The sequence below is a fragment of the Rhinatrema bivittatum genome, chromosome 2, assembly GCF_901001135.1.
Source record: "Rhinatrema bivittatum chromosome 2, aRhiBiv1.1, whole genome shotgun sequence".
Taxonomy (NCBI): Eukaryota; Metazoa; Chordata; class Amphibia; order Gymnophiona; family Rhinatrematidae; genus Rhinatrema; species Rhinatrema bivittatum.
Window position 1 is genome coordinate 572,083,905 of NC_042616.1, and position 15,735 is coordinate 572,099,639.

Genomic DNA, 15,735 nt, shown 5'->3' on the forward strand with positions numbered 1-15,735 from the left:
GCAATTCTACATTGTTTAATACAGATTACAGGGTTACAATTAAAATACATAGAACACATTGAATCAAATAAAACAAATTAAACAATTCATGCTTTAAAACACAGTAAAATTATATAAAATTAAATATATATGTATAGCACTTTATCACTGCAATTATTAATACTTAACGGAACACACAAGCTTCACATTGTCATAAGCTTGGCAAAATTAGATTGTTTTCAGTTGCTTACAAAACACTAGATAATCTTGTTCTTTCCATCGTTCTATAGATAGTGCATTCCACAGAACTGGAATTGCAGCAGAGAATGCTCTTGTTCTAGTTGTATGAAAGTGGCACAAACTTAGAAGGCACCTACAAAAGCATTTGAGTGCATGATCACAACGACCAAAGAGGCCTATACCATTTTAATTTTCCAGCTAAGGGATGTGATACAGCATAAATAGCTTTATATGCTGTTGTAAATGCCTTAAAATAAATCCTTTGGGATATAGGTAGCCAATGTAAATCTTTCATAAAATGCATCAAAGCCCCCCCCCCCCATCGTAATCAAAAATAACACGAACAGCTGCATTTTGCACTAATTGCAGCACCTTAACCAGCTAAATTGGGAGTCCTAAGAATATAGCATTACAATCTAAATGACTAACAATAGCTTGTATCACAATTTTAAAATCATTGAGGTAACAAACATTTAAGATGCCTGACTGTCTTTAGCTTAAAAAATGCAATTCTAGCTACGCTAGATACTTGAGCTTTCAAATCAACTAACATCCCCAAATTTTGCACTTTTTCTTTAACCTGTATTGTATGGTTATCAATTGTGATATTCACTAAATATTTGGATGTACTTTTCCCAATCCACTATTCATAAATAAACCATTTTCAACTAACCAATTTTGAATTGTAGTAAAACAAAATTGCAAATGATCCAAACATATTTCTTCAGGAGTCTGACTAGATACAAAAAATTGCACATCTGCATAGATTTTATATATAACTCATAAATCAGACAACAATTTACCTAAGGGGCTCATACATTTAAATAGATTAAAAACAGCAGCAGAGATTACAGATTTCTGGGAGACCCCCAACAAAACATGATGCCCACTCTGAGTATATACTTTCACAATATATACTCTGTACCCTGTCAGACAGGAATGATTTAAAATATTGCCATACAGGATCACCAATAAGGATAAAAAAAAATTCACTCTCCATACCTGGGAACTTCTGATTTCCAGTCACCCTTAGATTGTTGTGTACCCCAGTCCCACTAATCCACAACAATCTAAGGGTGACTGGAAATCAAAAGTTCCCAGGTATGAAGAGTGTGAATTTACACATAGAAACATAGAAATGACGGCAGAAGAAGACCAAACGGCCCATCCAGTCTGCCCAGCAAGCTTCACATTTTTTTCTCACACTTATCTGTTTCTCTTAGCTCTTTGGTTCTATTTCCCTTCCACCCCAAAATATATACACATATATACACATATGTGTATATATGTGTATATATACACATATATACACATATGTGAGTGTGTATATATACACACATACATAAACACACACACGCTCCCTCTCTCACTCGCAGTCATGCGCAGGCTCACATGCTTCCTTCCACACAGGTGCATACGCTCCCTCTCCCACACAGTCACACTCGCCTGCTCTCTTGCACACATCACACGTGCATACGCTTCATCTCACACATGCTCACATGTGCACATACACTCCCTTTCTCATACACATGCTCACACATACACAGATGCTCCCTTTCTCACATACATGCTCACGTGTGCACACACTCTTACATATGCTCATGTGCACGCACACATGCTCATATGCATGTACACACAAGCTCACCTGTGCACGCATACACTTCCTCTCATACCTGCTCATGCGCATTCCCGCTCTCGCATGCTCCATCTAGTGTGATCCCTCTCTCTCCCTCACATGCACACTTCCATACACATGCTTCCGCTCTCGCTGATGTACACGAGAGCATGCACACAATGCTCATATGCGCACAGATGCTCTTTCTATTGCATGTGTGACTCACAGGCATGTGCATTCGCTTACGCTCACACATGTGTACCCTAACGCACATGTACACTCCCTCTCACACACATATATGATCACTCAGATGCTCACATGCATGGACACACACTCCCTCTCTGGCCCATATGCTACTTATCGCATACACAAGCTCCTCTTTTGAATGCACTCTTATACACTCACATGTATACTTATGTGTACACGTGCTACTCTCTCTGTCATGCTGATATGCACAAGCGCACTCCTTTACACACAAACTCACACCATGCATGCTCCCTCTCTCACATATACTGCTCACATGCGTGTACATGCTCATACATTCCCTCTCTCGCGCACATGCACTCGCACTCACACACAAGCTCACACCACGCACACGTTCCCCCTTCTTGCACTTGTGCACATGCTCCCTTTCTGGCATACATACTCGCAAGCTCCCTCTCTCATTTATACAATCTCTCTCACACACATGCTCCTTCTCTTACGCATGCACACGCTCACATACACGCTGTCACATACATGCACATGCTTGTACACACTTCCTCATGTACACATCACTCACTCTCTCATGCTCACCAGGGCCTCTCCAGTTCTTCTATGGTTGGAATCCGCCTGCAACTCTGAGTCCTCCATTTCGGCCATTGACAAGTTGGTTTCTGCCAGGCAGCCCATGACTCTCCTTTTCATGTCTGTCGCTAGTGAGTTGGGAACTATCACACAGCTCCACAACCACCTTCTCATCTTGGCTGCCACTAGGCGGCCCAATAACCTCATCCTTATCATGGCCACCAGCGGGATGGGGTCCATCATTGATTGTCCTCAACTCGTCTTGCTGGCCGCTGACAGGATGGGATATGCCAGATGGCTCGTGGTCTCTTCATCTTGTCCGCTGGCAGGAAGGGTGTCTACTGGACAGCCCCTCCCTCTCCCCATAAATCTCCTCTTAATTGAGGCCTCAGGCAGGTCAAGATCTCCCAGGTGGCCTGGGGCTTTCTTAAACTGGCTGCCAGCCTGCTCCACAGCCTTTCTTTTAACTTTGGCTGCCAGTGGTCTCCCCCAGCCGCCACCTCTTCTGAGCTGCTGCTGTGTGCATGTGCATAGCTTGCACATTCAGTTGCGCCGATCCTTCCTCTGTTGCTGGTGACTGAAGCTAGAATGGTGTGGACTTTGATTCTGTCTTGGGCTCTCTGACAACACCCCTCAGACATGTCTGCTGTTTTTTAACTAACCAGAAGATATTTCCTTTGGGTAATATTGCTTAATATATTTGGAAAATGAAAAATATTGCAGTTATTGCTTTAAACTACCTACAGAGTCTGATTAGAAGTCAGTTCTCCATTAATAATCTTTAGATCCTTAAACAGAGCTAAGCCATTTAGACATAGAAAAGAAAATGAATAGGAGAGCCCTGTTATGAAAATATGTATTATTGTCAGACATCATACATTGTAGCGTACTAGCCTCAATGCTTACAGAAAAGTATTTGCAGCAAGCAGTTAGTTGCATGTATTGTATGATTTGTTATAGTGAAGGTAAATAATTCCCCTGTCCTTGTACACTGTATTAGAGAATCCTGCTTGGAGTTACTGACTACTCTGAGTATGCTGCCTTAGCGACACTTTATTTTTCATTCTGGAAATCTAAATTCCTACAAGTTAGAATCCTCTCCCCAATTACCTTCCTTCATAGTATGTTTCTACTCAAGTTGTTTCCATGTTGGGAAGAGTCGTCGTCTAGTAAGAGATGATTCCCTTGGACATGAGTCCAAGATGTTGACACTTTTTGTGGCTTTGGTCAGTTCACTTGATTGCCTTGTGCTTTGATGACCCAGTTGAAAACAAGTCATCATCAGGATTTTCCTGGTCAATAAAACTTTAAAAAAGTAAATAGCTGTAGATCCAGGCCAGAGAAGTGTGTTTCACTGGCATTCTTGAAAAGCTGAGTTCTGAATCTTCGAGCTGCTCTCAGTAAAACGTAGCAGATATGCAATATATAGTTAAATGTGGTTAAGGAATGTGCTACTGAGGGGTAGGCATGTTTTACTTTTTCTGTGGTATATAATGGGAGATATTTTATGTATCCTGTTGGATGTTTTAATATAGATGTTGAGGTATGTTCTAATGGTAACCTTGTGTTTCACTGGGTTCTTTTTTTTTTTTTACTCCCTCTGCTCAGGTCATCCTCAAAGTCTAAGTCAGTGGAAAAATCAGATGAAGACCTGCAGTTTCCCAAAGAGTTGATGGAGGACTGGAGTACCATGGAGGTGTGCGTGGACTGCAAAAAGTTTATTTCAGAAATCATCAGCTCAAGCCGCCGCAGTCTCGTGTTGGCCAACAAGCGAGCCAGATTAAAAAGGAAAACACAGTCCTTCTATCTGACATCCTCTGGGACCTCAGATTACTGCCCTAGTGAGAGGACTATCAGTGAAATTTGAGCCTCTCTCCTTTTTCAGAAGCTTTTGTTCTAACAGTGAGCCAGGGTAAGGTAGCTATGCTTTCATTGCTCCTGGCTTTGAAGGGCTGAGGCTACAGAGGATCACCATTCTTGTTAAGCTGCTGGATTTTCCTGCACCAAAAGTGGAGGTTCCATCAGTTGCTGCTGCACAGCAGGTCAGCCAATTGCTCATTTGCACTGGAAGAAAACAATTGTTGGGAATCAATGCCTTTTTTATACTGTTGTTTGTATGTTATGAGGCTAGACTTCAATTTGGTACTTTAATGCCCCTTGAGTCAAACACCAGATGAAGGTGGCAAGACATTACTTTGTAGGAACCCCAACAAGGCATTGAATAGTAATATTTCTACTGTAAGCAGTGAGGTAGTCAGGTTTTAGCACATATATATCATCACTGGGCATGGTACTAATCCTAGTTCCCTGTATGTACCCAGATCAGTCCAGACCATGGGTTGTGCCTCCCTCCCAGCAGATGGAGACAGAGAAAAACTTGAAGAGGACCCACTCATAACACCGTGTGCCACCTGCGCCCCTTCAGTATTTCTCTGTCTCCAGCAGATGAAGGTGGCAGAATCTGTGATCCTCTTCTAGTTGTAAAAAAAAAAAAAAAAAAAAAGAAATTTATGATTCAGGGGAATTCTCAGCGTAGGAATCCTTCTCTTGTCAATAGTTTTTAGAACAAGCAAGTTTTCGCCAAAAAAAAAAAAGTTCTACAAAAAAAAAAAAGAAGCAAAGGACGCAGGAATCAGCAGTGCCGTTCCTCCCGGGGGGCAGGCAGGTTTTAGGTGGACCTCCCCCGGTTGTAGGATAGCCTAAGGGCCCGGGAGACGTGTCTGGCTGGCTGGTGGTCCAGTCCCTCCCCCTTTTTTCCATTCCTGCAGAGATGTTTCATACTGTGGGACTCGTTAAAAAAAACCAAAACCCAAAGCGGACAGCTTGCTGGTGTTTTTGCGTCTGGCTTCCCTCTTGGGACATCTCAGGCAATTTTTTACCTTTGCTCGACTCACTGTGCTCCGGGGCCCGACCATGCTGTGGTCATCACGATGCGCTGCCTGCGGGCAGTCGGCAACGAGACTCTCCTGTGACAGCATGTGTTCTGCGTGCCTCCCCAGCGGGGAAGGCACTTCTAAGGCAGCAGGAAAATCAGGAGCTAGGTCCCGCACTACCGCTGCATCTTCTTTGATATTGGGTGCCCGTGCGAGCAGGCCCAACCCGTTCCCACTGAGCGCGAGAACATCGGCCATTTTAGATACATTTGCTGCTGCGGCAGCGTGGGCAGCTGGGGGAGGGGAAATTTGCTCGCCTCTTTCGTCCCCTGTTCTCACTCCAGAGGACCCTCAGAATATGTTGCAGGACCCTCCAGAGGATTTAGTGACCCCTTTGGCTGGAACTAGAGCTCCTCCTGCCCCTTTCTCCGCAGATTTTGTTCTTCTGCAAAAAGCTTATTTAGTCAGTTTCTCTGAGCCAGAAGAGGTACCCATGCCCAGCACACGCGTTCAGAGCTGCCGCCGCCTCCTAAGGTCCATAAGGTGTAGTTAGCGCAGGAAGTTAACAGAATCCACACCCTCTGGGATCCAGGGGCACCTGACCTGCCTGAGGTCAGTTTCGCAGACCCTTTAGACGTGCCGGCACCGGATCAGGACAGCAATCCTCAAGCTTATCTTTCGGTTGAAGGAGATGATCCACGGGTGCTTCATCTGTTTCTAAAAGACGAACTGGACCCATTAATCCCCCATGTGCTGAATGAGTTGGGAATCCCCCCTCCTCAAGAGCTTCCAAGCGACAGCACAGTGGATCATGTCTTGGCAGGCTTGCGGGACCCGGCGCGTACCTTCCCTTTTCATCTCATGCTTCTACAGATTATGCTGCGAGAGTGGGATACTCCGGTGGCGAGCCTGCGCGTCTGTCGAGCAATGGACAAGCTGTATCCTTTGCCGGAAGAGTCTCTGGAGCTCCTCAAAGTTCCGAAAGTGGATGCTTCTGTATCCACGGTCACCAAAAGGACGACTATCCCAGTTGCAGGAGCAGCCACTCTTAAGGACCTGAGGTCCATCTCAAAAGAATTTTTGAAGTCTTGGCTCTTGGAGTCGGGGCAGCTGTGTGTAGCAGTTTAATGCAGCGAGCAAGCCTGAGGTGGGTTCAACAACTCCTCAGCGCATAGGATCTTTCGCCCCCAGAAGCGGAGCAGGCGGAGCGTTTGGAAGCAGCAGTGGCCTATAGTGCCGGATGCCTTGTATGATCTTCTTAGAGTGTCCTCCTGAACTATGGTGTCCGCGGTAGCTGCTAGGAGGATGCTCTGGCTCTGGTCGGCGGACACTTCGTCAAAATCCCAGTTAGGAACTCTCCCTTTTAAAGGGAAATATTTATTCGGGAAGGATCTGGAGCAGATGATATAGACCCCGGGAGAAAACAAGCTACATAAGCTCCCGGAGGATAGGCCTAGGACTTCCAGAATGGCCTTCCCTTCTCGCTTGTGCTTTAGGGGTCAGCGGCGTTTTCGTCAGAATAGACAGTCTTCCCTTGGTCAGAGACCCCCTTCCACACGATCTCAGGCTTGGATTCAATCCTTTCGTGGACGCCGATCCTTCCATGATGGGGCTTCTCATGGACCATCAGGTCCCAAGTCCACTCAATGAGAACGCCAACCCACTCCTCGGTTCCTGCTATAGGGGATCGGCTCTCCCTATTATGAGGAATGGGTCAAAATCACTTCGGATTAGTGGGTTCTAAGCATCATCACACATGGTTACGCTTTAGAGTTTGCTCATCCACTGCGAGACCAGTTTTTGGTTTCTCCATGCGGTTCCCCAGCGAAAAAGCAGGTGGTACATCAGACCCTCTGCAGACTAACAGATCTTGGAGCCATCCTCCCAGTTCCACCAGAGGAGTGCGGGACAGGGCGTTATTCTTTGTAGTTTGGGAAACTTTGCAGTTTGGGAACTTTGTAGTTCCCAAAAAGGAAGGGTCGTTCTGTCCAATTCTAGATCTGAAAAAGGTCAACAAGGCCCTCAAGGTGCAGCATTTTTGGATGGAATCACTGCGCTCCGTCTTTTCAGCTGTGCGAAGCGGAGAGTTTTTAGCTTCCTTGGATCTAACGGAGACTTATCTGCATATTGCAGTACATCCAGATCATCAGAAATTTCTGAGATTCAAGATTCTCGAGAGTTATTACCAGTTCCGGGCCCTCCCATTCGGTCTAGTGACCGCTACACATATGTTCACCAAAGGTGATGGTTGTGGTGGCAGCTGCTCTCCGAAGAGATGGGGTCCTGGTCCATCCCTACATGGACAACTGGCTCATCCGGGTGAAGTGTGAAGTCGGAAGATCTTTGCCAGCTGGCAGTTCAGAAAGTGCTGCATCTCCTTCACTCCCTCGGCTGGATTGTCAACTATGCCAAGAGCAACTTTGTATCTTCCCAGGTCCTGCAATTTTTGGGCGCGCGATTCGATACTCGGGTTGGGAAAGTTTTTCTCAGACAAGACTGCTCTATCAAGCTGATGTCTCAAGTACAAGATCTCTTGTCACGGCCACTTCCCCGAGCCTGGAATTATCTGCAAGTTCTTGGATCTGTAAGGGTCACTCAAATGCGACCCTTACAGAGGACTTTGCTTTCCCGCTGGAAACCAAAGTTGGAAGAGTTATATACCCTGTTGCCACTACCGGACTCCACCAGGTGCAGTCTGTGGTGGTGGCTTGTCCTAGACCACTTGCAGAAGGGAAAGGATCTCGAGATCCCTCAGTGGGAAATAGTGACCACTGACACCAGTCTCTCCAGATGGGGGGCAGTGTGCCAATCTCAGTCGGCACAAGGTCAGTGGTCGCGGGAGCAGACATCAATCCTAGAAACAAGGATGTTGTGCCTGGCATTGCTCAAGTTTCTTCCCCTGGTCCGCTATCAGGCAGTTCGAATATTGTCCGACAATGCGATGACAGCCTCCATCAATTGTCAAAGGGGAACGAAGAGCCAACAGGTGGCCTTAGAGGCGGACAAGTTAATGGCCTGGGCGGAACGCCATCTCACGCAGCTGGAGGCCTCACACATAGCAGGAGTCGACAATGTACAGGCGGATTTCCTAAGTTGCCAGCGTCTAGACCCTGGAGAGTGGGAGTTGTCAGAGGAGGCGATGACACTCCTCTCGCACCGCTGGGGCATCCACACATGGACTTGATGGCAACCCAGAGAAATGTGAAAGCCCATGCTTTCTCAGTCACAGAAGGGATCACGGGGTGGAAGGAGTGGATGCCCTACGACGTGCTGCTCTACGTGTTTCCTCCGTGGCCTCTGGTAGGCAAGGTTCTCAGAAGAATAGAGACTCACCCGGGCCCAGTCATCCTAGTTGCTTCGGAGTGGCCGCGGAGACCATGGTTTGCGGATCTAGTCAACCTCGCAGTGGACGGCCCTCTTCGCCTCAGACATCTTCCACGTCTTCTCAGTCAAGGTCTGGTATTTTTCGACCAGGCGGATCGCTTTTGTCTAGCGGCCTGGCTTTTGAGAGGCGTAGATTGAGGAAGAAAGGGTATCTGGAGGAAGTTATCTCCACTCTTTTACAAGCAAGGAAGTCCTCTACTTCTCTTACCTACATCAGAGTTTGGAAGGTTTTTGACTCCTGGTGTACTGAGCGGGGCATCTCAATGCGGTGTACTTTCATAGCTCAAATCCTGGCCTTCCTGCAGAAGGGTTTAAGCAAAGGATTGTCATTCAGTTCCTTAAGGGTTCAGGTCGCGGCCTTAGGATGCTTGCATGGCCATGTTGAAAGGGGATCCCTAGCAGCTCATCCGGATGTGGCACGTCTTCTGAAGGGAGCGAAACACCTAAAGCCTCTGGTCCGTCCTTTTTGTCCCTCTTGGAATCTCAATCTGATTCTACGGGTCCTATGTGAGCCACCATTTGAGCCCCTTGAAGGATTTGACTCTCAAAACAGTGTTTTTGGTGGCTATCTCCTCTGCCAGAAGAATTTCTGAACTTCAGGCTTTGTCCTGTAGGGAACCTTTCCTGCGTTTTTCCGATTCCGGAGTATCTTTCAGAACGCTTCCATCCTTTCTACCGAAGGTTGTCTCTTCATTCCACTTGAATCAATCTGTCGAGCTTCTGGCTTTCCCTGATTTAGGTCAAGATGCTTCTCATTCAGCAGAGTTGAGAGACCTTGATGTTAAGCGGGTGCTGTTGGGTATCTCGAGGTCATGAATGATTTTCGTTTGTCGGACCATCTCTTTGTACTCTGGAGCGGTCCTAGCAAAGGTCGTTCAGCATCCAAAACTATGGTTGCAAGGTGGTTGAAAGAGGCGATTGCTTCCGCTTATATCTGCTGTGGCCATCCGATTCCGGAAGGGCTTAAAGCCCATTCGCTTCGTTCACAGGTGACTTCCTGAGCGGAGAGTTTTTCCATATCGCCACAAGAGATCTGTAGGGTAGCAACTTGGAAGTCTCTGCATACTTTTGCTAGACATTACCGCCTAGATGTTCAGGGCCCGGGTTTCGGGTCCTTTGGGAATAGTGTCATTCGAGCAGGACTCTCCAGGTCCCACCCTGTTTAGGGAAGCTTGGGTACATCCCACAGTCTGGACTGATCCGGGTACGTACAGGGAAAGGAAAATTGGTTCTTACCTGCTAATTTTCATTCCTGAAGTACCTCGGATCAGTCCAGATGCCCACCCGTCCTGGGCATTTTCCTGGAGAGTCCGTTTGATTGTTTTCTTCCATCTGCAGAGCCAAAGGAGATTTAGCATAACATTGTTCTACAAAGAGATTCAGCATAACAAGCTACACCATGCGAGCAATACGTTTCAAAATTTTCAAGTTTATAGTTCTTGTTGATATTCCTTTTTTTTTTTTTAACTTTCTTTATTGAGGTTTTTCAACAACGTACAAATAAACAGAACTCTTCCAGGACTAACAACTTGTTCTAACATCTTCCCCTCCCCCTCACCCCATACCCACCACACCACATACAGGTAACCATACAGACATATCAGTGTCATACCATCCATATCATACCATTCAATATCAATGTCAATGTAAGGGCCTATAACTGTGTCCTGCTTCCGAGACCTTGTAGTGACCGATCAGTTACATGGTCCTTACTTCGAACTCCCACCTTCCCTGGAATGCGTATACTTATATCCAGTGGTGACTAAAATAAGATCTCTCCGAACATCCGAAAGAGACCACCAGAGTCTGTTCCATATTGCCGAGCATAATATCTGTTTTGCCTGAGGTTGAGTCTGCGCAGTCCAGAGTTCATGTTGCAACAACGATACCAGACGCTCATGCCACTGACCCCCCGTAGGTTGCTCCGGTGAAGTCCATTGGCACATGATAGTCTGTACTGCAATTAATAAGGCTTTTTCCAGAAAAGTCCAATCTTCGTCTGGCAAGTTCTGCAGAGAAGCCGTATGCGGTAGGCGAAACACACAGTTTTATGTCCTTTGAAAGGGAAATGGTCATTATAGTCTCTAAACGCAACAGGATCTCTGCCCAAAAGAGCTCTATTTGAGCACACTCCCAAATCCCATGAAAGTAAGTGCCGTTTTCCTTCTGACATTTTATAGATGCAGGAGAGTCACATAATTTCGCTGCATAGCGTTGCGTCTGAGAAATGTACATACAATGCAAAAGCTTGAAACCCACCTCTTGAAGAAGCACATTTTCTGACACTTTAGCACTTTTTTCTAGGATTTCACCTATTTCATCAGTAGCCAGATAGATATTTGCACCCTCACCCATTTATTTTGTATCTCCATTTTAGCCACCCGAACAGGTATGTCTCGCAGGGCTTGAGACAATGAGGAGCACGAATGACCTTTGCTGGATCTTGGCCCAAAGAACCCCCTTAAAACTTCCCATCCTGGGGCCAGAGTGTAAGCGCCCAGCAGTGTTTATATATAATGCCTAACTTGTAAATATGCAAAAAAATCTTGCTTCCGAATCCCATACACAGACTGCAGCTCTTGGAACGTCCACATTATCCCAGTGCCTGGGGCAAATAAATTATAAACATTCTGTACCCCCTTGGCTCACCACCCTTGGAACACATTATCCTGTAAACCACTAGGGAGCATGGGATTACCCCAGAGAGTTACATAAGGCGTGGTGATGCTACCTAAGTTTAATTTTTGAAGACACAAGAACCTCCACGCCTTCCTCCCTGAAGCAATGAGCATATGACGGTGGTATCCCGTGGGCACTTGGGCCCCCGGCACTTGTATCAACGTTTCCGGATTATAGGGATATAGCCAGGCTAATAGAAATTCTCTGGGTGTAAACTTCCCTGTATTCTCTAACAAATCTTGTATGTGTCGTAGAATGCACGCTAAGTTATATGCTCTCCAGTTAGGACAAGCCAACCCCCCCTGCGCCTGGGTTAACTGCAAAGTCTGTAGGGACCGTCTGGATTTACAGCCCCCCCATAAATAAGTGCGAGTCACCCGGTGGATAAGATCAATATCAGTCTTTTTGAGCCACAAGGGAATTTGTTGTAAGACATACAACCAACGACAGCAACATTTTGAGTAATGCAATTTTCCCTTTCAGGGATAACGGTAGAGCACCCCATATTTTCAGTTTCTTAGACATATTGTTAAGTAACGGGCGAATATTCACTTCATGTTGATATTCATTTTTATTCTTGCTTGTTCTATTTATCTATTGGTCTATGAAGGTTTATTCTGCTTTGATATTCTTAATACAGAAGAGGCGCAGGTGGCACACCGTGTTATGAGTGGGTGCCCTTCAAGTTTTTCTCTGTATCCATCTGCTGGAAGGGAAGCACAACCCACGGTCTGCACTGATCCGTGGAACTACAGGTACTTATCCTCTCATAATACCATTCAGGGGCGTTGCTAGTTACTTCAAAGATCTGAGGTACGGGGCCATAGGTCCTTTCCTTCTTTCCCCCCTCCCCAGCCCAGGGTTGCCAATTTTTCCACAGATCAAGACTGGATACTTGAGGACTGGGGTGAGGGCAGAGACACGTGATCTTTCCCTCATTTACACAAATTAACATAAATTTGCCACCACTCTCCCTGAACCTGTCTTCTCTCTCTCTTGTCCCTCTGTTCCTTCTATTCTAGCATGCCCAGGACAGTGGCAATGGGGACACTACTAGTGGATTAACAGATTCAACAGGGCTATCAATAATGGGTGATGCACTCATGAATGTATTTGAAACACTATACAAATGACTGAGCACAATCTTCATAGATGCATGCATTCCAGTAATTGTGTGTGTACATGTGTATTATGGGAGCATTGCTCATTTTTCCACAATGTTACAGAAATGAGTGCATCAGTCATCCACCCCCTTCCCTGATCTTTTCTTAAAGGGTACTCGCTCTGGCTGTAGTTTCTTTTCCAAGTGTAGGCATGGCCAGCTCAGCAATCTCTTCCTTAGCAGGAGCCATGGCAAAGACTCAGGGCATTGATGTTTGGACAGTGCTAATGACACCCCTGATACCATTTATAGTTTTATTTTTCATCTGATTTTTTTTTAATTAAATAATAGACCATAAAATATTGCTACATTATACTTTTTGGTTGGTTATCTGTTAGACAATTATCTGCAAAATAGTCCCACAGAAGGCTGCTATCCACATGTGTTGGATTCCCCTTGGTGCTTGCTCCTGCTCTTAGGGCCTGATTGTAGATTTTGTTTTCTTCCTAGTGACTCATTCTTTCTCTTTTGCAGTATTATGACTAGTAGTCATTATTCATAGCATGAGGCTGCTGTCCTAAACAGAAACAGAATGAGTGACCTGCAGGTCTCTAGATAGTAGCTCTGCCCAGTAGTGGGCACAGTAAGGTGTGTATACTGGCCATGGAGCTGTCATCCTTCACCAGGTGCAGTTCTCATGTCTTGCCACCAGAGGGGCTCATAGCACCCATAAAGAACAAAATTGCATTGATATTTTTGGTTAGCTAGGTGCTGAGGATGTTTGTTTAAATAAATTGAGACAAATGTGCAGAAAAAAAGGTAAATAAAGTAATATGTATATTGTATAGATATAATGATGTGTGTATGTATTGTGACATACATGAGGAAGAAACCTGTAATGACAGAACAGCACTACAACTCTGTTTCTATCATGTTTTATTAATTAACATAATGTTGTTTTTTTATTTTTTCCCTATTTCTTACTGAAATGAGGCTTTCTCCATCGGGCCTTCTTTTCTCTCACTTTGTTTTGGCATGAGTGCAGGCCTCTGTTTTGCTAATAGATACTGACATGCCATTGCTGGTTTTCTACACTCTTTTGCTACCTGCTCCTCAATCCCTGATTGCTAATCCCCTTCATTCCCTCCCACATCCCTTCTTTACTGCAGTGAAAGGTGAGAACTAAAATACAAGTCACATGCTTGGGTATTGGCAGGGCAGCGTTCTGTACATTTTTGCCCAGGTATTACTCGGCTCAGTGCTGTCTGGAAGTCTGTGCATGATGTCTGATGAGGGGCAGGGGAGATGGGAGGCAGCATGAGGTTGTCTTCTTGCCTTTCAGCTTGCAGGACCCCCCTGCCCTGCTTCCTTTGCTGAAAATTGCTCCTCTGTGCTTCCTTAACTTATGAGACTGCCCTTGTGCCAAGGCTTATGACATCATTCATCAGCCTTCCCATCAGTGTCAAGATGAGGATCTGTAATATATTTATTAATATTTGGAAGGCAGTCACTTGACTGGACTATGAGAATTGTTTCCTGAACATATTAAGCAATGAAAATGATTTATATTTTTATGTCCATGTTGTATGTAACAGTAGCTTATTAGGTTTAATACATTTGGAGCCTCTTTAAGGTACTATTTAAGGGTTCATGTTAATGTGGACTTGAAAAAAAAAGTGGTATTGAGAATGTGTGACTAGCACAATGAACTTCCACAAGGTTTTAAAGCTTTTATTTTTCTAACTGTATTATAAATGTAGAACTTGTTAGGTATACCTTAATGAAGCTGAATATTATACAAATGCCATATGTATTGTGTTGTATTTTTACATGACAACATGCAGATAAAGACCTCAGAAATGACTCATCTTTGCCTAGGGCAATGGTTCTGAAGTGAGTCCTTGGTAGGCCACCTGGCCCATCTGCTTTTCAGGTTATCTGTAGTCAGTATGCAGACATACCTCCTACAGAAGTATATCTGCATGCACAGCCTCCATTATACATGGAGGCTGTGCATGCAGATATCCTGAAAACCACTAGCTGGGTGGTACCCAAGGACTGGGTTGAGAATCACTGGCCTAGAGTTACCATTTGGCCATGTTTTATCCAGGACAGATTCAAACCTAGTTTTACTTCCTAAGAAAAGCAGAAATTAGAGTTCCAATTAAAACTGGGCCTGGATTCACACATCCTAGATAAAGCTAACCGCAGATTTGCAGGAAGCCCTGAGGAAGGCTTGCACTGCGTGTGGTCCTTTGCCCCTGCTACTGATGTACACTATATGCAGGGACAAATCTCCCAGTACCATAAGAAGATCATTTTTCATTTGTCCCTTTTCTCTTTATTTAAAATGCTGGGTTACTTGGGGACAATAAAAGCCTTTCCATCCTAACCATCGATTGTGATTATTATTCATGCCTAACTGTGAAAGAGTGATTGTGTGGGTGCTATTGCTGTTGGTGCATTGATTGCAAATTAATTCTCCAGTTGGTTGATGATATGCACGAAAATATTTTAGTGTTGCTAGGATAAAGCTGCTTCTGATACTCACTGGAACATGAGCATGAAAAGATATTACTGTGTTAATATGCCCAGGTTCACCAGAACAAAGAAGGGCAGACATTAGCCACAAAGCTGAAGGCCCTCATTCATATAATAAAAGCTGAAGACTGATGTGGTGTGAAGTGCCATGCACACCAGACGCCAAATGAATGATACTTTTTGGCTTCTATTTTGTTGGTGGGCAGAGGTGGGGGGTGAGTTTTACTCTAGTCTTTCTTTCTCCATGCAGAGACATTTATTTTCTAATAAAGGAGAATAGACAGTAATGTGCCAGCGGATGATTGTGTTCCTCTGCTACAGTGCCTTGTAAGTCTTCACAGCCTTGTACATTTTTCACATTCTTGCTGTCTCAAAAATACAAATCAAAATACATTAAAGTAGCAGTGTTTGTCATTTACACTTTTATTGTGAAAGATCAATTCTAGAAATATTCCAAAAGTAATTAATAAAAAACAATGTATAAGTCTTCATACCCCTTGAGTCAATACTTGGTGGAAGCCTCTTTCGATTAGGAT

General features: G+C 44.8%; 1 protein-coding gene across 1 annotated transcript in view; it reads left to right on the forward strand.

Annotated features, from left to right (window-relative positions):
- The window catches only part of SPIRE1 (spire type actin nucleation factor 1), a 472,800-nt gene extending 457,750 nt beyond the window's left edge, over nucleotides 1–15,050 (forward strand). The window contains exon 16 of the mRNA XM_029590957.1: nucleotides 4,229–15,050. Within this exon, the coding sequence (XP_029446817.1) occupies nucleotides 4,229–4,487 (259 nt within the window). The 3' untranslated portion in view covers nucleotides 4,488–15,050. The remainder of the gene's footprint in view (nucleotides 1–4,228) is intronic.
- Nucleotides 15,051–15,735: the final 685 nt, after the last annotated feature.